The following is a 27,673-nucleotide window of genomic DNA, read 5'->3' as shown; positions in this document are numbered from 1 at the left end:
CAATTTCATTATAAAGTGGAATTGGTGGAATGTACAGTTTGTTCGTCCGCCAGGTGAGGTAGTGACATCCTGGCATCGATCGAGCGCAAATTCCCGTCAGTCCAGCGGGGCTCGCTGCATGCATTACATTTAGCAAACTTGAAGTCTGTGCGACCTCGGGTGATCGAAAGGTTAACTTCGTACTTATTCCGATTATACTTGTAATATTGGTATTTTCTGTGAAAGTAAAACAATGTATTATGTGTCTTGTTTAAAATAAATTATTTGAATTAACGATGTTAATCAAATTACCGTTTGTTAGCCGTGCCCAGTGTAGTGTAGTTGTATATTTACTTAAAAATAATAAAATTACTATTTAACCTTTACAGTTGTACTGAACTGAACCCTTCGTGCGCGAGTCCGACTCGCACTTGGCCGGTTTTTATTTATGGCTATCGTATTGGTATTGCTGTCGCTCGCGAACGCAACAGAAAATAAGAACTTGAACCAAAGAGCATAAAAGAGTAAGAGACGGCACTCCATAGATATTTTTTGAGCTCACGCACACATATGCATTTTAGAGAACGACCCGCAAATCTTTACCAACCGCACAAACTACAGGCGGAGCTACCAACATAATGCCTTATTTTCTGACAGTATTAGTGACGTTCGTAATAACTTATCGATTATCGATACTTTGCTAGGGTTGTAATTGCATATCGATATCTAGTATAGGAACCTTCAATATTTTAATGATTACTATTTTTATTTTATACTATGTGTAAGTAAAACGAAGTTTTGTAACGTAAATTATTTATTTCGAAATAAAATAGGTATATTACAATAAGTATTGAACATGACATAGCAGTTGTAGGCATGAGGAATTATTGAAAATTATAACAAAGTACAGAAATGATAATTTTGTAAACTTTTATTTTCACAACTTTTTCTAAGAAAAAATAGGATTTTTATTTATAAACATCTTTAATTTTCTTATCAGCTGATCGAACCTCAGCCCTAAGATTACTTTTCAATGCTTTGTTGCTGTGCTTTTTTACTTTTGTCAGCAAAATTGTTTTCACTTTTTATGAAGCTGTCATTAATGATTTTACAACTTTTTCTTAGAAAAAGGTAACTTAATATTTTAAACATCTTATCATAAATTTATTTATTATGTTGTTGACATTTTTTTTTTAAAATATCTTTGGACAATCTCACTCAGCGCCATCTAGCCCCAAAGTAAGCAATTAATATGCTTGTGTTATGGGTGCTAGCTTAACGGATATACTACTTATATACTTTTTTTTTTTTAAATACATACATATTATACATAGCAACACCCAGACCCGTCACAGAAATTAAAATTCATCATTTCAATTTCTGCCCGGCCGGGAATCGAACCCGGGACCTCTCGGCATAGTAGTCCGTTCTGAACCACTACACCAAAAAGTGCGTGATAGTGGGATTTCTATTGGTTACACTGTGTTGCCTAATGATTCCAAATAAGTTTTCCAGAGAGTCTTGGTTAAACTGTCTAAGGTTCATATATTTAAACCCTTCATTCTTTAACTTTTCCCAAATATCGTTTAAGGATTTGATAGATATTTGATATCCCTTTACGCATTTAACATTTTTTAGTATCGTGTTTTCTGCTGTTATAAATTTTATGGTTTTTAACTTATCAGTATAAAAGGTCCAAGACTCAATGTGATTACTTGATGTGGAAACATTTTCCCGGATCCCTTTCTTTACGTCATTTAAAGATGATGGACCATTTGTACAATCAAATAGTTTATCTAACTGTTCAATCACAAATGCTGTATCATTGCAATCAGAAACTTCTTTCCATGCCATCATTTTTAAAATAGCTGCCACGGTATTACTCAGAGCATGCGCAGCATACTTCACCCTCATCTTAGTTTTGAATGTTGGATTTACAATGGTACTATTCAGTTTTTTAATATTTAAAAAATTTCTGTTGTGTTCTTCTGCAACTACCTTCGCTATATTCCTTATTGTTTTTTTTGCATTTTGTAACTGTCGCCAAAGCCTCTTCTCTTTAATTGTAAATGTTGATGAAGTGTCTGTAATAAAAACATTTCCATTAGTAAAAAAAACAACATTAAAGCAAATTGAATTGAATATTGGTTAATTAATCAGCAATTTTACTTAGTTTTTTAAATTAGGTATGTTTTATCTTACCTTTCATTTCAATGTTTTTCTTAGGTCTTTTATAACTGTGGACTAATATTTCTGCCTGTGCATCTTGATGGCAAATGTTTTTATCATCTGAAATATTATAAATATGCAAATTAGTTTAAAATTTATTTTGTTGTTTTATGAAACATATTATTTCCAAATCAATCAATCATTATCAAGTTTTAAAAAAATGCAAAGACAGGATAATGATAGCTCTTCTCATAAAATATGAAGCGTGGGCCCACCTTCAATAACAATGACATAATATTAAATTAAAGGCATTTAGAGGTTTTAATGTTCTGCATTCTGGATGCGGTCTGCGGGTATGTCAAGACAATCTGTAAGTGGTCGTGATAAGGCAATCAGTCACGTGTGCTTTGCGTTCTTTGTTCGTATCCGCACGGTCAAATCGCATTAATATAAAATGTACAGAAACCTAGAATGTTGTACATATAAGTTCATTTTGACCTGACTGCAGACTGCAGAACGCATCCAGGGTGGCATTCTTTAGTTTGAGGGAAGGCATATTTTAGAAGTTAAATAATTAGTTTGTACACTTACCATGAGTAATGGGTTTATAGGTCATATGTTCTGGTGCATTGGAAGTAGAAGGAAGAGGTTCAAAAGTTGTTTTCGCAGAAATACCAGAATCTGGTATATCCACAGCTCCCAAACATGTTGAATTTAGTTGTTTGGTTGTAGTTGTAAGGGGAACTGAAAGCAGATAATGAAATGTGAATTGGGTAATAAAATGTCATGTTCTTACCCAACTTTAGGGTACAATCAGTCTAGTACATGTCTTGCTCACATTAAAAATTACTAGCTTATAAATATTATTAAACTAGCTGACCTGGCTAATTAATGTAGATTGCCTAAAATTTTTCAAATTGGTCCGGTACTTTTTTTGAAGAATTTGTATTACACAAATTACTAAAGTCCCTCTAACTCAACACACATTCTAAGCTAAATTGTGTTACGAGTGGGTTTACTACAATATTCAAGCTGTGGGGTTCTAACCCGCACTTTAGGCTATCTTGGCTCCAGTTACGGAGCCGATCAAATACAAACAAACAATTAAATATTTCCTTTTTATATTATTAGTATAATTTTAGATAAACATACCTCGTTCAACTGGATTTGACTTCTTTGGAATGCAATATGAATGATCATAAAGAACTGTAACAAAGTATAGATATAATTAATAATTGAAATTATATATTATTTATTGATAAGCATACAACACATGTTTGTGGTTACAAAGAAAGAACCTTGTTAAATTGCATTCGGTTGGTTTGTTTTGGAAACCAAAGAAAATTAATTAAGACATCTAAAGAAAAATTGATAGATAGTAAATTAAATTTTAAAAAAATAATTGAAGTCATCATCATACCTGTCTTGAGGTTTTCTTTATTGGAGTCTTTTACATGAAGAGGAAACTCTGTCAAAACTTCATCTGGCAAGATGGGATTGCTCAATTCCAGTGTTGGAATAGCTGAGTTCTTCAGCCGAGTTCCTTTGGCATTGAAGGATTCAGGAGTGAAGTGCCCACCACAAACAAACTTCAGTTGGTGTAACTTTTCAATAGGTACATATGCTAAGTCTTCTAAGCCAGCATTTTTAACCCACATTCGACAACTGAAATAAGAAATACCTATTAGAAAAGAAAAAGAATAACAAACTGAAATTTATTCATCAACTAATTTCTTTTAGTATTGTTATGCAATTCATTTGCAGAGTACGAAACAAAATACTGAAATTAAAAATTGGTTATGGTTATTTACTGTATGATTAAAAATATTAATCCCAGCCTTTAAGTTTACACAATCAGTAAAATTATCTTGTAATAAATGAGTGTTATTAGAAACTCACCGGTCAGAATCCAGAGGAAACCTACTCAAAAGTAAGGGTGATCCACCACGACTTCGCCTCTTATTACAAATAACGCACTTCTTGTTGTTTCTACTCTCCATTATCAGTAGAAGCCTAAAATGAAATAGGTATTAATTAAACAAAGCCTATAATTTCTCTCCAACCAGTGTCAATGCCCTGGTTCATGCATTTACCAGTTTTGAAAGTACATTTACATTTTCATCACATAGGGTTGTTTTTAATGAAAAATAGATTTGTAATAGATCTAATATTTCAAGTAAGTAGATAACATACCCATTAAACAGAAAAGTAAATAAGAGTTTAAACTTCTGTAGAAGTTGAAACACAGCTTATTTAAAAGAGTCTCTATCTCACAAAAAACATAACACTGAACAGCAAACTTTATCACGCCCGATACGGAGGAACTTAATCAACTCAACGTAAACGACAGAAAAGTTTATTTACAGTAATATTGCACCAAATCTGAGAAAATCACTTCACACGAATCAATTCGCCGGTTAAAAACTCAAACTCAATTGACAGACATTTTTTTTCATTTGTCAAACTAACAATACTACCAACATACTATACCAGTGGGTAGACACTTCTCATACAAAAACTAGTCTCTATATGTAGCAATTGATATACAACCTTATCCCTTAAGCAATAAAGTGCATTTTGGATTGATTTCACTATAGCAGGGGAACCCGCGGATCAATACCACCATACTAAAAATAATTGTTAGTGTCCTTATGTTGGTAGTATTGTTAGTTTGACAAATGAAAAAAAAATGTCTGTCAATTGAGTTTGAGTTTTTAACCGGCGAATTGATTCGTGTGAAGTTATTTTCTCAGATTTGGTGCAATATTACTGTAAATAAACTTTTCTGTCGTTTACGTTGAGTTGATTAAGTTCCTCCGTATCGGGCGTGATAAAGTTTGCTGTTCAGTGTTATGTTTTTTGTGAGATAGAGACTCTTTTAAATAAGCTGTGTTTCAACTTCTACAGAAGTTTAAACTCTTATTTACTTTTCTGTTTAATGGGTATGTTATCTACTTACTTGAAATATTAGATCTATTACAAATCTATTTTTCATTAAAAACAACCCTATGTGATGAAAATGTAAATGTACTTTCAAAACTGGTAAATGCATGAACCAGGGCATTGACACTGGTTGGAGAGAAATTATAGGCTTTGTTTAATTAATACCTATTTCATTTTAGGCTTCTACTGATAATGGAGAGTAGAAACAACAAGAAGTGCGTTATTTGTAATAAGAGGCGAAGTCGTGGTGGATCACCCTTACTTTTGAGTAGGTTTCCTCTGGATTCTGACCGGTAAGTTTCTAATAACACTCATTTATTACAAGATAATTTTACTGATTGTGTAAACTTAAAGGCTGGGATTAATATTTTTAATCATACAGTAAATAACCATAACCAATTTTTAATTTCAGTATTTTGTTTCGTACTCTGCAAATGAATTGCATAACAATACTAAAAGAAATTAGTTGATGAATAAATTTCAGTTTGTTATTCTTTTTCTTTTCTAATAGGTCCTATTTCTTATTTCAGTTGTCGAATGTGGGTTAAAAATGCTGGCATAGAAGACTTAGCATATGTACCTATTGAAAAGTTACACCAACTGAAGTTTGTTTGTGGTGGGCACTTCACTCCTGAATCCTTCAATGCCAAAGGAACTCGGCTGAAGAACTCAGCTATTCCAACACTGGAATTGAGCAATCCCATCTTGCCAGATGAAGTTTTGACAGAGTTTCCTCTTCATGTAAAAGACTCCAATAAAGAAAACCTCAAGACAGGTATGATGATGACTTCAATTATTTTTTTTAAATTTAATTTACTATCTATCAATTTTTCTGAATTATTTAGATGTCTTAATTAATTTTCTTTGGTTTCCAAAACAAACCAACCGAATGCAATTTAACAAGGTTCTTTCTTTGTAACCACAAACATGTGTTGTATGCTTATCAATAAATAATATATAATTTCAATTATTAATTATATCTATACTTTGTTACAGTTCTTTATGATCATTCATATTGCATTCCAAAGAAGTCAAATCCAGTTGAACGAGGTATGTTTATCTAAAATTATACTAATAATATAAAAAGGAAATATTTAATTGTTTGTTTGTATTTGATCGGCTCCGTAACTCGAAGCCAAGATAGCCTAAAGTGCGGGTTAGAACCCCACAGCTTGAATATTGTAGTAAACCCACTCGTAACACAATTTAGCTTAGAATGTGTGTTGAGTTAGAGGGACTTTAGTAATTTGTGTAATACAAATTCTTCAAAAAAAGTACCGGACCAATTTGAAAAATTTTAGGCAATCTACATTAATTAGCCAGGTCAGCTAGTTTAATAATATTTATAAGCTAGTAATTTTTAATGTGAGCAAGACATGTACTAGACTGATTGTACCCTAAAGTTGGGTAAGAACATGACATTTTATTACCCAATTCACATTTCATTATCTGCTTTCAGTTCCCCTTACAACTACAACCAAACAACTAAATTCAACATGTTTGGGAGCTGTGGATATACCAGATTCTGGTATTTCTGCGAAAACAACTTTTGAACCTCTTCCTTCTACTTCCAATGCACCAGAACATATGACCTATAAACCCATTACTCATGGTAAGTGTACAAACTAATTATTTACCTTCTAAAATATGCCTTCCCTCAAACTAAAGAATGCCACCCTGGATGCGTTCTGCAGTCTGCAGTCAGGTCAAAATGAACTTATATGTACAACATTCTAGGTTTCTGTACATTTTATATTAATGCGATTTGACCGTGCGGATACGAACAAAGAACGCAAAGCACACGTGACTGATTGCCTTATCACGACCACTTACAGATTGTCTTGACATACCCGCAGACCGCATCCAGAATGCAGAACATTAAAACCTCTAAATGCCTTTAATTTAATATTATGTCATTGTTATTGAAGGTGGGCCCACGCTTCATATTTTATGAGAAGAGCTATCATTATCCTGTCTTTGCATTTTTTTAAAACTTGGTAATGATTGATTGATTTGGAAATAATATGTTTCATAAAACAACAAAATAAATTTTAAACTAATTTGCATATTTATAATATTTCAGATGATAAAAACATTTGCCATCAAGATGCACAGGCAGAAATATTAGTCCACAGTTATAAAAGACCTAAGAAAAACATTGAAATGAAAGGTAAGATAAAACATACCTAATTTAAAAAACTAAGTAAAATTGCTGATTAATTAACCAATATTCAATTCAATTTGCTTTAATGTTGTTTTTTTTACTAATGGAAATGTTTTTATTACAGACACTTCATCAACATTTACCATTAAAGAGAAGAGGCTTTGGCGACAGTTACAAAATGCAAAAAAAACAATAAGGAATATAGCGAAGTCAAGAGTGAATTTAGACAAGTTAGATTCGGAAGTGCTGACATCGTTAGTAAAGGATGTAGTGCAGAATAACAAAAAAAAGTCACAAGGAAAAAGGTGGACTTTAGCCAACAAAATATATGCTTTGGCTATATTTAAACGGTCCCCTAAAGCATACCGCTATATGCAAAAGCTGTTTACGCTACCAAGCACTAAAACGCTCCAAAGGATTTTAAAAAATATACCAATGGAGCCTGGTATAAATAAAAATATAATTGATATGTTAGAGGCAAAAGCATCAAGTATGCCAAAGGAAAATAAATATTGCTCGTTAATATTTGACGAGATGGCGTTAAAGAAACGGATAATTTATAACGAAATTGCTGATAAAGTGGATGGCTACGTGGATTATGGAGAGGGCGAGAACATGGGACGAGAAAAGAAAATTGCAGACCATGCGTTAGTGTTTATGATACAGGGTGCTAAACATAAATACAAGCAATATATTGCGCACTATTTTGTGGAAGGCACAATATCAACAGCAAAACTGGCAAAAATTATATCGGACATCATCAAAAAATTAAAAGAAATCGGATTTATGGTTCTAACAACAGTTTGTGATCAGGGATCTACAAATATAGGAGCTCTTAACATGTTAAAAAGAAACTGTGGACAAGGCATAGATAGCAACTTTTTCTCTGTAAATAATGACAAAATTTTTATAATCTATGACATCCCTCACTTGTTCAAATCATTACGAAACAATTTCTTTAAAAGTGGAAATATGTCTTTCGATGGAAAAATTGCACAATGGAGGCATTTGGTAGTTGCAGAAGAACACAACAGAAATTTTTTAAATATTAAAAAACTGAATAGTACCATTGTAAATCCAACATTCAAAACTAAGATGAGGGTGAAGTATGCTGCGCATGCTCTGAGTAATACCGTGGCAGCTATTTTAAAAATGATGGCATGGAAAGAAGTTTCTGATTGCAATGATACAGCATTTGTGATTGAACAGTTAGATAAACTATTTGATTGTACAAATGGTCCATCATCTTTAAATGACGTAAAGAAAGGGATCCGGGAAAATGTTTCCACATCAAGTAATCACATTGAGTCTTGGACCTTTTATACTGATAAGTTAAAAACCATAAAATTTATAACAGCAGAAAACACGATACTAAAAAATGTTAAATGCGTAAAGGGATATCAAATATCTATCAAATCCTTAAACGATATTTGGGAAAAGTTAAAGAATGAAGGGTTTAAATATATGAACCTTAGACAGTTTAACCAAGACTCTCTGGAAAACTTATTTGGAATCATTAGGCAACACAGTGTAACCAATAGAAATCCCACTATCACGCACTTTACTGCAGCGCTTAAAACAAGCATGGTTACTGGGCTGAAAGTGCCTCATAGCAGAAGTGCTAATTGTGAAGCAGACAACAATAAACATATGCTGGAATATAAAGACATTTTAAAAACTAATTTAAAAACAACAGAAATAAAAATTAATGTTCAAGATTCCACAGACACTGAATTTTATCCTGTGTTGTCTATCCCGGACCCTGAAAACTTAGAACAGCCCATTGAAAATTTGTGTAGCCTTGAAAACCAACCAGTAGTATATGTAAGCGGGTATTTAGCTGCCAAACTATTACAGAACAGTTCTTGTTTAATTTGTGAAGAGTGTTTGAGCGTGAAAACTCCTGTTGACAATGATTTGTATGCATATATATCTCTTCGCGAATGGTGGCATGATAAAAAAAGTCTCGTTTATCCAACAATTCAATTATGTACCACCGTAAATGAAGCTAAACAATTTTATCATGACCATATTGCCGACCAGATATATATGGAAAATGTTGGAAAATTCATTTTCTTAATGTTGAGTACAAATTGTAATTTTAGTTGGTTTAAATGTCAACAACATAATAAAGAAATTTATGATAAGATGTTTAAAATATTAAGTTACCTTTTTCTAAGAAAAAGTTGTAAAATCATTAATGACAGCTTCATAAAAAGTGAAAACAATTTTGCTGACAAAAGTAAAAAAGCACAGCAACAAAGCATTGAAAAGTAATCTTAGGGCTGAGGTTCGATCAGCTGATAAGAAAATTAAAGATGTTTATAAATAAAAATCCTATTTTTTCTTAGAAAAAGTTGTGAAAATAAAAGTTTACAAAATTATCATTTCTGTACTTTGTTATAATTTTCAATAATTCCTCATGCCTACAACTGCTGTCATGTTCAATACTTATTGTAATATACCTATTTTATTTCGAAATAAATAATTTACGTTACAAAACTTCGTTTTACTTACACATAGTATAAAATAAAAATAGTAATCATTAAAATATTGAAGGTTCCTATACTAGATATCGATATGCAATTACAACCCTAGCAAAGTATCGATAATCGATAAGTTATTACGAACGTCACTAATACTGTCAGAAAATAAGGCATTATGTTGGTAGCTCCGCCTGTAGTTTGTGCGGTTGGTAAAGATTTGCGGGTCGTTCTCTAAAATGCATATGTGTGCGTGAGCTCAAAAAATATCTATGGAGTGCCGTCTCTTACTCTATTATGCTCTTTGGTGTCTACCCACTGACTTGAACCTTGAACTCAGTAGAGACCCAAGACATCTAAAAAAAAATTCATACTAAATAGTAACCACAGGTAATTTACATAACACGAAGTAATAAAATTAAGTTGAGTGACCACTATAGTTGTTAAACTTCACGATTGCAAGTTATTTTTTCACGTTTAATTTGAATGTTGAGTAAAATGGAACGTAGAAAAATCTTTTCTTGGATAGAACCATAGACAACTTAATGTTGCTAGCCGTAATAAAAAATATTGTAAATAAAAACAAATTTTAATTGTTGCGGAATATTTTTACGCGCAAAATAAGTTATTTTTGGTCCTTTAAAATCAATTTTCATTGAACGTACAGCGCAATCTCAATACGCGCGAGGCGGAATGAGCAGGCTATCGCCCACCAGTTGGAGTGGCGCTGATATCGCGCATGCGTCGTCTGCCTGTCAATTACTGTGGTCTGTGACCAAAGACAATTTTTGTAATCTGGCAAAATCTTTTTTGTTTGTAGGTTATGTTATAAAATGGTAAATTGTCAAAATTTATGTTGAATATTTTCCTGGAATTTATTCATTGTTCTTAGACATGGAGTGGACGTGAAGTTGTCGTTCAGTGAATGAGAAGTGAGATCGCGAATAAGCGCAGATTATTTCCTACTAAATGGCTGTGTAATCTCGAGTGTCACTTGACATTGAATTGAAATGTGAACACGAAACTACGAAGTCAATACGCATTGCTCGTTTCCAAAGTTATCCGATACGCAAAATAGCGTACTGGACTGCAAAGAAATTTGTGTATCTGTTTGTCAAAAGAGTTTACCAAAAGCACAAAATGACTGGTACTATGAGTCAGTTATCAGTGTTGAAACTGTACAACACAGTAGTGGACGACGTGATAGCTGGCGTTCGAGACTGTTTCTTGGATGATGGTGTAGATGAACAGGTGCTTCAGGAACTAAAGCAACTATGGAAAACCAAATTGCAAGCCAGCGGCGCGATGGACCCCCCGGCGCTAGAACCAACTATGCCTCCGCCGCCAGTGTTACAAAATTTCCAAAAAGCTAACGGAAGTAATATTATTCCTAAACGAAGCATCGACTCTCATATGGCCCAAGGCACAAGTCAGAACTCTGGTGTTGAACATGGTGCTCCATCCTCCAACATCGCTGGTACACATCCACATCACATACTCGATCCAAACAATAAAGTGCCTGTGCAGCTCACGCTACCCGCTCAGCCTGGAGTGCCAGGCTCGCAGCCTCGTTCCTTTACAATTCAAATTCCAGCTTCGGCCCTCAACGGTAACAAGCTACATCAAGTACTCACAGGACCTATCATCAATGCAACTATTAGTTTGCCACAAACACTAGCGGCCACTCTTCTGCAACAACATATAAACTCTGCGCTAGCCGGACAGCAAAACGAATTTGATGGTGGTGGGGGTGGTCGTAGTGGTGCTGCTCCGTTCTCATTAGACGGAGCCCTGGATTCATCAGATGATGAAGGATCCAATGTTGGGGATGGTTCAGAAGATGGTGCAGGTGATGATGACGAGGACGAGGAGTCTGCGGAGGAGCGGGCGGAGGAGGAGGAGGAGGAGCGCGACGAGAGCGGTGGCGCGGAGGAGGAACCTCTCAACTCTGGTGACGACGTGTCTGATGAAGAACCCGGTGACATGTTTGACACTGATAATGTGGTTGTCTGCCAATATGACAAGATAACTCGTAGTCGTAACAAGTGGAAATTCTACCTAAAAGATGGCATTATGAATTTAGCTGGGAAAGACTATGTCTTTCAAAAAGCAAACGGCGACGCAGAGTGGTGAATATTTCTCAAAATGAAAGACCAATTGTGTGTATTTTTCTATCAATGGTGTAATTAATTTGTTAATACGTCTCTTGCCTGTTATTTAGAGTGTAATTAAAAGAGATTCATAAAGATGATGTTATCTTATATCTATGTTATTAATTACACCTGGTCCCCATTGACCAAATTTACATGTAGAGACGAATTATTATTGGTATGGAACACTGTGTGATTCAATTGTAATGGAACTCAAAATAGGCTTTAACAATATCTTTTACACAAAGAAATTGTTCATTTACTTTTATTTTTCAATTACGTAATTGTGTAATGCAAACAATTTTGCGATATCAGGTGCTACCTATTAAACTGCTGTGTTTTTTTACAGAATTCACAAATATTAAATACACATTTTTAAGATAACTTTTTCTAGCTAGGTATTCGATAATTTTAATCTTTGGTTTACAGATAAATTCAAACTTAAAGTATTAAATTCATTTTAAAAACAAAACAAGTTAAACCTCTGAATTGATGGATTTTATTTAACTTTCTTTCTATACAAAACAGCAATTTCATATGATAGCACCTAATACATAATACCATTGAAACATATTAGTAACAAAAATATTGTTTTGTAGTAACAAATATGAAACAATTTATGTTGTTGAATTTACCTGTGCTTTCCCTTATGGATAAAACTGCCTTTAATCAACATATGGATTGCTTCATCTAGAAAATTATTTACAATACCATACTTTGGTGATGGTTAAATATTGTAACCTTTGATATTAGATATAACAAATCATTGGGTATGTGTAATTGCTGTATGTATTGATGTGATTTGCTATTTTAGCTTCACTTAAGTTGATATTAAATGTATTATCTGACATTCACTATACAATAATGGAACTACAAATAGAACCTTGTGCCATATGCCAAACCCCAAAAATAACTAAGCAATTTTGGAATGATAAGTTATCATGTTTAATTAATATGATCTATTCATTTATTCTGCGCATGTGCCTATGATGTATGTTAACAGGATGAGTTAACACATTATGATTCTTGCATATTCATACTACCCTATTGTAAGCTGAAGCATGAAACAAACTGTTATCTGTATAGTTACTTGGTGAAGCTGAATAGCATATAACAAAGTGTTGGTGATTGTCGTAAGTCATCTGTCAAGACAATTTATTCTATTTTCCCGGTCCTTTTAAGATTTAATTTGCATCTACTTTAATTAATTTTGTTGCTGAAATATTTAGTTGTGTATGGAATATTTTCGTAGGTTTATCAGATTATTAATTGATTAATTATCATTCTTAGTATACAATTGATATAGATACCTATCTGTAATTTAATTGAAGCATTTTAGTTTTAAATAACATTCACAATCCTTTTTCATTTTAGCAAATCTGCTTATTACTAATTGACATAATTACTCCGAAGCAATTGGCAGCAGGAGCCTTGTTTAGTGTATTTTCGTCTTCTTATTTGCTCAAAAGCTAATTGTTGCTATTTAAATCTGTTTCTTCCGTCACTAAGTTATTAAAATATTGTGATATGAATACTTAGTAGTAATTATGTTTATTTGTAAAAAAAAATATTTCCAATATCTAAAATAAGGCATACCAACTATTTTTTTCTTTGATAAAACAACAGTAAATTATATTTAGCTACTTCTCAAATTTAAATGTAAGTTACATTATGTTTTGTTTTAATCACCTAAATAAAAAGTATGACGAAAATGGTAATAATAAATATGTTGCATTATGTTGTTTTTTAATAAAATAAATAATAGAAGGACATTTTGTTTTGTATACCACTACTCGACTGATGTTGCTGTACCTATTTCCAGACCTAGAAACTACGTTAATTATAATCAGGTACACATTGTAGCTAGCTAACAGTCAAGACCAATAACATCTACACATTTCATATTAGTTTGAATGTTTCTTCCACACAACCGATATAAACACTAATCCTTCCATTAGTCTTAATAATATAATAATAATATAAGCCTTTATTCAGACATACAGAGTTTAAAATTGATTGAGTTTAATATTATTCTAATTGACACTTGTCTGTGTGCCTTTTTTGGCAAAGGCCTCCTCCAACTGTTTCCACTCTCCTCTATCTCCTGCAACTGTTGCCCATCCACCTCCAGCTGTGGCCTTTATTTCATCTACCCATCTTCTTGGTGGCCTTCCCCGTTTTCGCTTAAAATGCCTTGTGAACCAGTTCATTGTAGATTTAGACCATTTCTCTTTTCCTCTAATTGTGTGTCCTGTCCATCTCCATTTCAACTTTCTGATAGTTACTGTTACATCTTTTGTTCTTGTACAATTCTTTATGGTGGTGGTTCTTACTCTATCAGAAAGTCTTTTCCCCATCATGCTTCGTTCCATTGCGTTTTGGCATTAAATAGTCTTAAACTTTCCAATTAATCTAAGTTTAGCTCTAATACATACATATAGTTGGGAACTAAGTAGGGCAATCGAGTCAGTAAAAAACGTTTTTCAGGGAATAATGCAATGGTAGATATTCGTTGACTCCGGTCTTGAACCGACTTGAAGTCAGTCCGACTTCCAGGCACATTTTCAATAAGTACATTTCAGATATACATAATATAGCAGTAGTGAGTAGCTACTTGTAATTATTAAGTACTTATTACACATTACAGTGCCGAGAATTTCTAGTCTATTTAAAAAACTATTTCTATTTGAACTACGAAGTGGCAATTACACTATCTAAGCTCAAATGCGTGTGATATTTTTGTCGATATACTAAAACAAAGAAACTCTTTGTGCAGGTATGTTTTGTACAAGTAAAATGCATGGTATTGATTGGTTTCAGCTGTGTTGTGCCGCGTACAAACGAAATTGAAATGAAGGAAACCGCAACTATCGGCGTAGAATTGCTGCCGTTTGAGGTCAGCCTAGAGCGGCTTAATTTATCAGCGAGCTCGCGTCCGCTTCGCCTCGTGTATAGGAAATACGACCCGGTTTGTTTCTACAGCTGCCATTCGCAGGTTTTCGATTTATAATTTTGTATTTATACACAAACATTAATTGAGCTTGTAAGCTTAGTGTAGTGATTAGTTAAACAACTTACAACGCGTACGTGTAAAAGAAGACTACTATTTATTTTATCCTATTCTGAACATATACAGTGTGAGTCACGTTAAAGTGTACATATGAAAATAGATGAAACTAGACCTATTTTTATCGACAAAAAAGAGGTCAAAAAATTTTGAGATTTTTTTTTTAATTTTTTATAGAATTTTTTTTCTTCCAATTAACTTATTGTAAAGAAAACGTAATAACTTTTAAACTAAGCGGTATATCCTGATAAAATAAAAACAGTAATAATGCTAAATAACAGGCGATACTAATAAAATACACAAAAAAGGCCAACAAATAATAAAAAAAGATACTTTTTGAAAAAAAAAACTGCTTTTAAATTCGTGTTTTTTTGGTTATTTGATAAATTTCTCCAAAAAATGCCCCTATAACCGGTGGTTTTTACTACTTTGTATTATTCTCTATCGTATTACCTTCGTAAAACCAAAAATTGCATGTCTCTATCCCTATCACAACATTTGCAATGATCGTTTGAACCTCAGATCATAGAAAGAGAATAGATATGAAGTCGCGCGTAACTACAACGAGAACCAGTGTCCCCACATTTCCCCCACCACAGCTCCCACACACACATTTAACTGTGTAAAAACAAAGCGACTGAGAGTCTACGACAACATGTGCAACCGGCTTAAAAGTGCTGTGATTGGCCAGAAGGCGTGCCTTATGGCCAATCAATGGCCGCGTGACGTGACGCACACTTTGAAAAAAGCAATTAGAGAGAAGAAAGATAAAATGGAGTCGATAAGATATCGATACTTTAAATCCTGGGGGCAAGGCTCGAAATTGGTTTAAAAAATGCTTGTATGAAAACCTTTTTATTATTATACGTTATTATTATGTTCTTTAACGATTTTTGCATAAAGGAGTCAGTTCCATTTTGTATGGACGAAAAACTCAGAATCAATTATTGGGACTAAATGAAGTTACCTTATATTAATTTACCCCAACCAAAGCTCAATGTCGTTATCGATGGAGTATAGAAGTTATAGACTGACAAAGTTTGTATGAAAAGTCATGGGTTAAGTAGGTACTTGCGATTTTTACCAGTATTTACAATATTGGTAATATATTATTATTTACTTTAATAATAATAACAGGATCACTGTAATTATTATTAACTACTATCGCGCATTAACTTTTTAATTATGGCGAAATTCGTACCGCCTATGTTTATCAAAAATAATGCCTATATTAGGCTTTCAACTAGCTCTTATAGTAATTACATAGTTGACAGTTACTAATCCCTTCTACTATTGTTATTGTTTTTGTAAAAACTTAAAAATCGCAAGCAACTCATGATTTTTTCATTCAAAATTAGAAAATAGAAAATAATAATTTACTTCTATTTATCGATAATAGGAAACCGTATTAGAACACGAGCCCTGCACTATGTTACGACCGGCACATGCGGCCGTACTGTGTATTTTCACGCGTCAGTGGATATCGGAAGAAATAAAATACATTGCGCAGTAGTTACGCATGACATAAAGTGGTTGCTAACTAAATCGTCAATGTACAACGTGTTTGAATTTTTATCACCACTAATTTCGATATCGCAGTAAATGTCACGGCACTGAATTCGTTCGTAAAAATGTTTAGTTTTTTTTATTTATAAGCAAAATACCAATGGATTTGCAATACTTACATGTGGTAAATGACTTCATTGTTCCTGTAGTTCTTCGTTTCACTTAAGTTATTGCACGTTACGACGCATTATCCAACAATATCGGAGAACATTTCCTCAGTACGACTGAATCGCGACTAACCTGGCGTCGCGGGCGATGTTCGTTTCTGGGCATATCGCGGAGACACGCGCCACGCCCCCGTTTCACATCTATTCCCTTCTATGATCTGAGGTTTGAACTAAGCCTCTCCGGGCGCGCTATTCAACGCTTCGTTAACAACGAAACTGAAAATGGCTCTAGATTCGTAATTTAGATAAAGACAAGTTACATTTCAAATAAAAACAAAAGATTTCGAAGTAAAATAAGCATTTTAGTTAAAATTTTAATTTTCTCTACCTGCAGCGGAGAATAATGTTGTGGCAGGCCTTTGTTCAAACGCTCATAGCAAATGTTGTGATAGGGATAGAGACATGCGATTTTTGGTTTTACAAAGATAATACGATAGAGAATAATACAAAGTAATAAAAACCACCTGTTATAGGGGCATTTTTTGGAGAAATTTATCAAATAACCAAAAAAACACGAATTTAAAAGCAGATTTTTTTCAAAAAGTATCATTTTTTATTATTTGTTGGCCTTTTTTGTGTATTTTATGTATTTTTTTAATATCGCCTGTTATTTAGCATTATTACTGTTTTTATTTTATTAGGATATACCGCTTAGTTTAAAAGTTATTACGTTTTCTTTACAATAAGTAATTGGAAGAAAAAAAATTGTATAAAAAATTAAAAAAAAAATCTCAAAAAATTTTTGACCACTTTTTTGTCGATAAAAATAGGTATAGTTTCATCTATTTTCATATGTACACTTTAACGTGACTCACACTGTATTTTTAACCCGTTGCAGACATTTTAAGTACGTACCTACCTGCTTCTTTCAAACAACTATACCTAGGTACCGCATTTATCAAGAAGAGATCATTTATTAAATTTTTTGTATTTATTTACTACAATGACATATTTTATAATAAAACCAACCACCAAAAAATCGTCTCATAAAATTTAATTTTCTAAAAAAAATGCTGAAATCTACTAAAAACCAGTTTTTTTCTTAATAATCTGTAATGAAAACGTATTATGTAAATGCTACCGTTCCGTAATAGGGTGTATTTTATTAAAATGTCATCTAAATCTAGGAGGATTGGCGACTGGAGATAGCGATCATCGATTTATCCGGCGATGCAATCTTCCCAGGTAGCGGCAGGCGGGCCGGCTCATTTCGGGCGACATACTTTACGTGCCACAGAAACCCAACAGTTTATTATAGCATAGGTTAGCTGAAGCTAACCTTCCTCCAACTTGTTCTATGAATTTTCAATTTGCACCGTTTGCGGAAGCTTATACTAAGCTTTACATAATAGAGCAGATTGGAATTTTATCAGAGTTGCGAACTGTCACAGCAGTGCTGGAAATCCAGTTGCAAGTCGCAAGCTATCGTTTAGTTTATTTATAACTTCTATTCAGAACTTACTTAAGTTAATAATACTAGTAGGTTAAAAGTTTTAACATACACTCGGCATCAAATAAATCGCACCTCCCGCGACAAGCACTTATCAAACGTATGCATCCCCACTTCCCACCAACATTGGTACCATTTGAAAGCCTAGTTCTAAACTTCATTTCATTAAAGGAAAGGTTTTTACCCCAAAAATGTGTGTTTACAAGGATCCAGAGTCACTTCTTCAAAAAATAGGTAGTTACGCTATAGCCATTTTTTATGACTATAAAACTGTTAAGTTGGGATTAATCGCTATCCATCTGTTAAAGAGGACACGTGAGATCTTTATTTGGTTTTATAACCATTAAAATTGGTCTAATTGATCCCAGAGGTGAGCCTAAAGTGAGGTCTATTTTCAAGTCACATTTATGGTATATGTTAATCATTTATTTAGAAATGAAATGTATTTTTCTTTAAGGATATTTATTGGTCTTTCAAATAACACCAATATTATTGGGGTACCATAATTGTGTCAGAAGAAAATCTTTAAAGTTCGCGTCGCGGAAGGTGCGGTTTATTTGATGTTGAGTGTAGTTTATAAAGTAGGAATATGAATGTAAGTTAAAAATGATAAAATAGGTAGCTGCGTTTAATAGTTTTATTTAAAAAAATAAAACTTTATTGTTACTCGTGAAACTGTTAACGTTTTTAGTTGGGTTTTTAATTATTTATTATTTAAATAAGTAATATATGTTGTTAAACTATTTCCAATAATTAACTTTTGCATTTGCTCATTGCGGTCAAAGGATTCAAACCTGCACCCGTAGGTTTTGTCTGAATCGCAAAATACTAGACCGCAAAATTCACTTAGTAGTACCTATGTATAGGTGGTAGAACTAACAGTGGCTTAGTGCCACACACTTTGTGGTAAGTAATAGTAGTACGTTAGTAGCGTCTTACTACAGTTACAGCACCAACATAAAAAGTGTAAATGTCTATTTTATAGCCTTAGCTCTCTCGATGACAAGTAATGTAGGTACAGACCGTCGACCGTGGTACGAATTTTGAAGGGCATTTGTATGACTTGTAAAATACATGTTCACTCATTTTAATACATAGGGTATTTTTTGTGACAACTGTACGTATCGTTCGTTCGTATGTTTCAGCCGAAAGACGTCCACTGCTGGACAAAGGCCACTTGATTTTAGCGATTCTGCGGGCTATGTCAGTCACTCTGGTTCTTCTACGGATCTCCTCATTTCTGATTCGATCACGCAGGGAAACTCCGAGCATAGCACGCGCCATCGCTCTTTGGGTGACCTTGAGCCTTCTTATGAGGCCCATAGTAAGCGACAACGTCTCAGATCCGTATACCATCACTGGCAACACACACTGTTCAAAGACTTTTGACTAGATATCATTCCTCCAGAACTCAAAATCTATGCCGACATATCAATTAAGATAAATATTGTACACTTTGAAATCTGTTTACAGTGGATTTACCAGCAGGCTGAGTAGGCTGAAGCCTAGAGCGGCAAATTTTAAGGGGCGGCAGATTTATTCAGAATCAAAATATATTCCAAACGTATACATTATAGGCTTTATTCATATCTTACCTTACATAATTATACAAAAACAACAACCCCCATATGCATGCACCTTTAGGAGGATAGGCATTTACTACGAGTATAGGCCCAGTAATCTCTTTTGTGGTTTAGTCTCGTATCTCCTTCACTTTATTAAATATCTCGAATAACATCACAACCTCTATTAAAAATGAGGTCACGTCCTAGCTTCTTTAATCTTTGTGCAATGGCACCTCATAAGCTACAATTACGCATCCTTTCAACCCTCTACGCTCCACAAAATGTAATTAGGAGTAGGCAGATAGGTAAGTGATCTACAGAAGACGAAGCTCTATGAACAAACTGGGACCTGTTGAACACTTATATCGTCCTCGCCCGTTCATTCGGTCTCGGCGGTGCTCCGGGGCGGTCGGCTTTGAGGTACCACGTACTTTAGTCTACACGACATACAGCTATTTTTAGCCTTTGCCTCCAAGCTCAATCGCGATGTCTTAATTATACAACTTAATCAATGTTTTTCGTTTGTTTCAGGTCCGTAACGGCGCGTGTGTAAAATCAGTGCAGTCGCGGTTTCAAAAACATAAGTGCTAGTTTATTGTGCAAATGTCGTGTTTCGGAGGCAGCGTGTTGATTCCGGACTGATCCGCGGCGGAGAGCGGTAGTGTGCGGTGCAGTGATGTGAGTGCAAGTGCAGCGGACACAGACAAAGCGCCACCATGCTGCCTACAAATGTTATGTCCTTCATGAAAAAGGTAAGTCCTCTTTAATAGAGCCCGTGTGGTCTATTACTGTGTAAGTTATAGCTATGTTATTAAGTATTACCTAGTTATTGCAAGCAATGTTAAAAAGGAATACCAATTAGTAGTAGGTACTTAGGTATATCTCAAATATAACTGAAGTTGTAAATGTTTCTTCCCGTAAAGTAATTTAAATCGACGCGCACTTTACAACTTTAGAATCCTTTCTACGTTATTTGGGTAGCTACATTTGTTTGTATTTAATAGTATATACCTGCAGACACATTAAAACACTTTCACAGGTAGACCCTGAAGACCACTCAAGTCAAAAATAAAGATGTACAAACGTCTAAATGGAGACAACACGAAAAGCTTTTTAAACCTTTTGAGACCCAACAGGCACAAAGAGATTGCCAACGAGGAAAGAAATTTTAGATTCGTTTCAAAAACGTTTCTTACGAATTTAATATTTAGATGTAGGTAGAGTCTTTCTGAATTGAAGATACTTATTTGCGTAGAACTGCTACCATTCGAAACCAACACAAACCAACCAACGAAACCGAAACCAACGCACTATTAGTTAGCAGATTGTAAGGTCATTGAAGAAAGTTCTAGTAACTTTTAATTGTCATGGTAACCCTTGCTCCCCAAAAGTACAAAAAAAAAATTGAAATTATTTTCAAAATTTTAAGAAAGAAGAATACGGAGAATTATTAGTGAATTTTACCTACCTGCTACCATTCAAGTTTGAGGTGATCCATGACTATTAATACTAAATTCATTTTTACTGACTTAGCTATAAATCAAAGCGAGCACTGAGCTTTCAATTGTTGCTTCTTTTTCTTATATTAGTTATTTTATTATGTTTGTAACCAGCGAAAGGAAAGGAATGTGTGTTGACACAATGAAGAGGTTGGACGTGGGGTGAGCTGCCATGATTTTATTGCTATTACGTCGTAATTAAAATTCCTTGTGGTTGACGCCGCTCTCAAATGAAATTTTAGCGCTACATAAAACATTCATTTTCTCTTCTTTACAAATTCAAAGTGTCCAATGAAATGGTTCTTATCTGACGTAAAATAGTACCTTCTTATATTTGTAATTTGGTTAAAAAAAAGTCATATTCTAAGAATAAATTGCATCTTTATTTATTAATCTCATTAGGCCTAAAAAGTCTAAAATCTGACTTAAAGAACTCAATGTATTGCTAACGATATTTTTAATTACCACTGTTTCGGCTTCCATTAACACGACTGAATATCCCACAGATCTATAACATCAGCTGGCCTGCCAATTTGTCGTACGCACTATTGATTTCCAGGCTACCCGACTGCCATCAAAGCAATGCTCATTGCACGGTACAGCCGCAAACAGACGAGTTAATAGCGCCACGAGAGCTTTGCCAGAGCCCATTGTGTGCTCTTTCTAGATTAGCTTCATTAAACTATAAAATAAGTTTACACCCTCAGAACGACATTATTTATAGAAGCATAGTTTTACAAAAATATTAACGAAAATATCACATTATTTGAGACATGTGTATTATACGAAAACCTACACACATTTATTCCCGTTATTCCATATCCAACGTTCTTTATTATGCTTAAAATAGCAAGCCCCAAAATATTTTAGCACAAAGCATTATTTGATCCATTGTGCTATTTCGAGGTAAGCTCGTACCTACTTAACTATGTTGTATGGAATGGTATTTGCGAATGTCGAATATTAACGCCTATAGCTTTGGTTAGGTAGGGAGTTGGACTTGCCACATATGTATAGTACCTATACTCATGTGTAAGGTATGGTAGATGTGGTATTAAGTACGATATTTATAGAAATTAAAGCTTGTTTAGAACATTGGATTGTTTACATTGACCTGACAGCACACAAAAGTAAATATAGGTTCGTTCTTCGAAGGTCAGAACAGGTTTCTATCTCTGAAAGGTCATCTCATGACATTTCATGAATAGAGTAGAGCTTTTTATCGAAGTCTCATCATATTACATGTAAGGGGAAAACAGCTACGGATAATTTTCCTCTTACAAGAATCCGTCACAGAGTGTGACGTCACCTTATACGCAAGCCAGTGAGGCAGCGAGGCTTCTTGCTGATGAATTAACGCTCCGCTAAGCGGAAAAGTCTGTCTTCACCTGCAACTATATTCGCGGCAACTCCTTTGTACAAGTTGCTTTAATATCACACAAAGATGCATTTAATGAGAATAACATTTATGCAGATTCCGTTCGTATTAACAAATTGTTGACTTTCATTGAATACTACACGATAAATCTGAGTAATTACGAGCAATCGTCAGGAATAAAACGCTAATAATATTTAACAACAATAAACGGCATGAAAATAAAACCCCCGATATGAATTATTATAGGGAGAAGTGAAACGTACATCAAGCGAGTATCAGCTTAATAATTACGAACAATTTGGATCGGATGCTTAGATTAGACCCGTTCACGGTGATTTTCAACGATAACAGTGATGTTTATTGGTAATGGAGATCGTTAAGAATTCGAATTACACAAAAATCCTATCTGATGGTTGGGATTTGGGGAATTTCCATCCAAATTGCAAAATTAAATACATAATTTAGATAGAAGTAGCTCGATATCATCGTTTACGTACATTTGAATTCTCCCCTTCACACTCGTACGTTCAGCGTCGTAGTCGGACGGAACGATAGCTCGTAGCCGTTTCACCTGCTACGAGAACTACGAGGCTTCGTAGCAACTCATACTACGAGTTACGGCTATACAACGCTGTCTATTTATTGTCTATACTTAAATTATAATAAATCTGTAGAGAGGTCAATTCTGTACATGAAATATATTTTCAAAGTAACTATCAGGGGGTGATGAGTGATCGATACTGATGCCAAAAATGCAATCAGTAAATTTTTTGTCTGTCTGTCTGTCTGTATGTTCCTTATAGAAACAAAAACTACTCGACTTTAACGAAACTTGGTACAATTATTCTTCATACTCCCGGGCAGGTTATAGTATACTTAGGAATTCCCACGGGAACAGGAATTAGCGGGAAAATCCTTTTTTATGAAAAATCTAAACCGCTTAAGTTAGACGCTTGAAATTTGGCATGCAGGTACCTTAGTAAACTTAAAGCTTAGTTACAACAGGATATTGCAAAATTGCTACGGGAACGGGAGTTAGCGGAAAAAACATTTGTATGAAAAAATCTAAACCGTGTAAGATAGATGAAGGGGGTAAAACGGGATCCACGCGTACGAAGTCGCGGGCGGCCGCTAGTATAATGAATAAGTTTAATGTTTTAGTTGGTATTAGTCAACTTTAAATACGATCGATTTACGAACCATTTACCATTACATCATTTTGCTAACGAAAATTTTTATGGGAAATTGTGGGACATCCTTATGTTCATTTAAGTCTATGGGGATACCTTATACAAAAATCTTTTTTCAATTGATTTTAACATGAAAATCATGACTATTTTGCATATTCTAGATCCAATAATACCGCACGCATATTAAGTATTAAAAAAACTAAATAGAAACATCTGACCTGTGCATATACAAATTTTGTCGCAACATATCTGAATATAGTCTTTGAAAACGAGAAATGGTGTGGAGCAAGAGAAAATCGAGTGCTTGGTCCAGTGAAAAGCTGCTCCGCTGCGGGCTCTATTAGCACAGTGGCTGTATAAAGGTGCAGCTTTATCAAAGCGCGCATATTAAAGCTACGGTTTTCAACTTTCACAAAATTCACTTCCAGATAAGTATACGCTTTTTTTTCTTTAGCTGATGGAAATGGTTTATTTTTAATAGCTATGAACTCATTCCGAAATATGTGCAGTTTAATTATTGTCCAAATGGCAATCAAATAATATTCGTGATACCAAAAATAACTGAACAAAAAATGTCTGAGAATTGTAGTTGTATTTAGACTTTACTTAGACTGTTTATTCTTAAACTTAGTCTTAGAAACGTTAAAAGAAAATTGAAGCTATTACAAAGTCTTTCGTGTAAGCACTGCAAAGACTTGCAAAGATGGCTGAAGTTAAGCTGTAGAAATAGAAATGTTGCCGTTGTAATTTATCCGACTAAAATGAATCATCGAGCAAAAATGTTTACTCTGAGCTTTATAGAACTTTTTAAAACCAATTTCACTTCGTTCCTCGGCACCGAGAGAAAACAAAGGACTCGAAATGAACGGAACGCTCGCTAAATAAATGTTTCATGGGCATTTCTTTCTTTTTGAGCGGCAATTCATGTAAGGTGAGACCTGCGCCTTCGACAAAAAAGCATTAAAATAAGCGAAATCATTTTATTTTATTTCCAACTCTTTGTTTTTAACTTTATTAATAGAATATTTTATGATGGAGAACTTTTTCCCCTTTCCTGATTAGAATTTTAAAATACCAACAAGCCTGGTTCATAAAGATTAGCCAGCTTGATTAAAGTTTTACTTTAATATAAATATAAATATAAACGAATGATAGGTACTTTATCTTATTTTATCCAAAAGATGTGCGTGACAAGGTGACATACACAAATAATACTTGTAAAAATACGTGGCGCGACTTGTAGTCGATAACCGAAAATCGATGGACGATAATACTCAAATTAGAGATGTTTTTTTTAAACGTAGATATTTAACTTGTTGTAGGTGCTCTAACTGGCTCTACCCGCCTTATCCGGACCACCCCACAAACTAAAAGTGGAAATACTTAAAAATAACGATACAAGTTCACTTACCTACCTCCAAAAGTGCCAAGAACACGCATTAAAACTTTCTGGTGACAGAAGTCGGTATCAACTTTATTAATTATACCTATGGGTTTAATTACATACTTGATATAGTTATTGCGAATCATTTCTTTTACCAAAATGATAATAGGTATTTCCTAAAATTGGCTTCGTTAAAGAAAAAGGTGACTTATTAAATGGTCGTCCCGTCAGCTGGATTGCCTTTGGCTATATTGATCATTTATGAACCATCGATAGTGTTTAAATCGGCATCAAACAAGATTATCATGATATTAAGCGGCCGTTATAGTGGATAAACTCACAATCCACGTGACCCAGTTGCCTCTCGTCGCCGTAATTGATATTTTAACCCTCATCAAATGAAACTTCTCGCTGACATGTAGAGACATTCTACAGCAATTTAACGCTTGTTTTAATAAAACTTAGCTACGAAATCGTAAGCTACTTTGTTAATACACATAAACAAACAAACCTTTGAAAATAAGTTCAAAATTGACTTTCACGATAATATTAATAACTGTGCCTATTTCAGAGCTAAACCCAAATGCAATTTCGTGTTGTTTTCTCTTTAAAAATAGTTTCATAATAGATCGACATCGAATGGCACTTAAAGCCATAAAAGGTTAAATGATTGACTATTGGGTCAGCCGGATTCTATGCTAAAAATATATTCAAGAACATTAATAAAATAGACATTATAATGCCTTTAAGATTAGTGTATACCCTGGTACTTATCAATAGTGAAATTGATAAGTAGTGGGGTCTGTGGGTCCTATTTGTAACTTTGGTATCCATAAATAGAATCTTCCCACGCAGCACGAACTGCGCGCCGCTTCTCGCCGAGCGCAACATCGGCGCACCACGAGCATTGATTTGCAAGTTTTGTTATAAACTCCAAATATAATTTACGTTTGGGGCCCATTTCGAAGCTATATACAATTTCATAGATGTTATGAACTTGAATAATACTTTTAAAAAATTGTAAAGATTAAGCTGTAAATAAAAATATAGGTGTACCTATATCTGTTATTGTATTCGTTTTAATTAAGATATTGTTTTTTCACGTCTGCGAATAAAATGGTCGCGTATAAATAAATACGGCTTTGTCACTCATACGATACCTACATACGTGTATACTCTCGTTTCCACGGAGCAGAAAATTGGGTCGCCATGTAACTGGTTGTTGATCAACGTATTGTTTCATGTTTTATATTATGTCATTGAAACATAAAAGAATATGTAAAATAACTCGGTTGAGGCTTCAAGCTTTGCAAAGACAACATAAAAGATCAATCTATATATATATAAAAGAAAGTCGTGTTAGTTACTCCACTTATAACTCAAGAACGGCTGAACCGATTTAGCTGAAAATTGTCAGGGAGGTAGTTTAGAGCCAGGAGAAGGACATAGGATACTTTTTATCCCGTTCGAAATAAAAAAAAAGTCTGCTTATTTATTGCCATTAAGGCGGAACAAAGTTCGCCGGGTCAGCTAGTTACATATAAATTGATATTTTAAGTCTTTGATTTAGTTCAAAGCATCTAAATCCTTGCATTTTTTTAAATAGTCGTTCGATTATACATTTATATTTTCCATTATATGAAAACTCTATAGAACCATGATATCTCCTCTTGTGTGAATCTAATATGTTTATTGAAAAAGTATTATTATAACTACCTTAGTGTCAAAGTGGAGTATTTGATTCTTTTGATGGCACAGATTCCGACAAATTATACTCCTCATAATAAACCGGCGTGCACGAGTATTGATTCGGTTTCGGCTCGTTCTCGTGCCGTTTCCGAGTAAATTAATATTAATTCTGCTAGTCCACAGTTATACGGTATACTTATCTCATTTTCTCCTCGGAATAGGATGATTTTATTGCAACTGGCTGTCTTATTAATAGATACTTACTTATTATAGAGCTAGCTATCATGCGAATGCAAAAAGTTAAACTGAATCACCCTTATTGCAAAAAAGTTAAACCTGGGACGAACACTGGCTTAAAACGACATTTCCATACTAAATACACAGTATATATATGAGCTAAAGCAGTACGGAAACTTAGCCCTTTCGGCGAGTTAAATACCTACACTTCAACTGAGTGTTAGGGTTGGCACTCTTAACCTATATAAAATTAATAAGGTTCTTTACTTACTTATTTATTAAAACGTTTATTTAGGTTTTTTAATTATCAAATACCTAATGGAATAAATTAATTGACTAAGTAGTTAACAAAAAAATAAAACGTTAATTAGGTTCTATAATGATCTAATACATAATCGAATAAATCGATTAAGTACTATTAGAGGCCGGTAGAAGATCTATTCTCATAAATAAAATACCGGATACTTACTTTCACATTGCCTCATTTTAAATACAGTTCATCACTTAGTACAAAAGCGTGCGGAGCAAATTAGGCGTAAAAAGCGTAATTACGTAATTTAAAAAGAACTATTACAAAATCAGATGTAAGCACT

At 34.0% G+C, this 27,673-nt stretch overlaps 2 protein-coding genes and 1 long non-coding RNA gene across 3 annotated transcripts in view; 2 read left to right on the top strand and 1 right to left on the bottom strand.

Moving 5' to 3' along the window:
- Nucleotides 1-818: 818 nt before the first annotated feature.
- On the bottom strand, nucleotides 819-3,798 carry LOC135077146 (uncharacterized). Its single transcript, XR_010258411.1, has 5 exons — nucleotides 3,569-3,798; nucleotides 3,301-3,354; nucleotides 2,740-2,892; nucleotides 2,182-2,268; nucleotides 819-2,063 (listed from the first exon to the last, which is right to left on the bottom strand). It is a non-coding gene; the product is annotated as an uncharacterized LOC135077146 (long non-coding RNA).
- Nucleotides 3,799-10,509: 6,711 nt separating this feature from the next.
- LOC135077497 (transcription initiation factor IIA subunit 1) lies at nucleotides 10,510-13,655 on the top strand. Its single transcript, XM_063972050.1, has one exon. The coding sequence runs from the start codon at nucleotides 10,879-10,881 to the stop codon at nucleotides 11,869-11,871; it is 993 nt and encodes a 330-aa protein (XP_063828120.1). The 5' UTR covers nucleotides 10,510-10,878; the 3' UTR covers nucleotides 11,872-13,655.
- A 6,441-nt stretch (nucleotides 13,656-20,096) lies between these two features.
- The window catches only part of LOC135077289 (regulating synaptic membrane exocytosis protein 1), a gene marked incomplete at its 3' end in the record, with an annotated part of 42,371 nt that continues 34,794 nt past the window's right edge, over nucleotides 20,097-27,673 (top strand). Inside the window, exons 1-2 of the mRNA XM_063971824.1 lie at nucleotides 20,097-20,123; nucleotides 20,235-20,455. Of these exons, the coding sequence (XP_063827894.1) occupies nucleotides 20,420-20,455 (36 nt within the window). The remainder of the gene's footprint in view (nucleotides 20,124-20,234; nucleotides 20,456-27,673) is intronic.

The sequence above is a fragment of the Ostrinia nubilalis genome, chromosome 13 (assembly GCF_963855985.1).
Source record: "Ostrinia nubilalis chromosome 13, ilOstNubi1.1, whole genome shotgun sequence".
In the NCBI taxonomy this organism is placed as follows: Eukaryota; Metazoa; Arthropoda; class Insecta; order Lepidoptera; family Crambidae; genus Ostrinia; species Ostrinia nubilalis.
The sequence above is the reverse complement of the archived record's forward strand: the minus strand, read 5'-3'. Positions and strand labels throughout refer to the sequence as shown.

Excerpts from the sequence above, each read along its gene's own strand:
- LOC135077497 (XM_063972050.1), top strand. The coding sequence starts at position 10,879 with ATGACTGGTACTATGAGTCAGTTATCAGTGTTGAAACTGTACAACACA.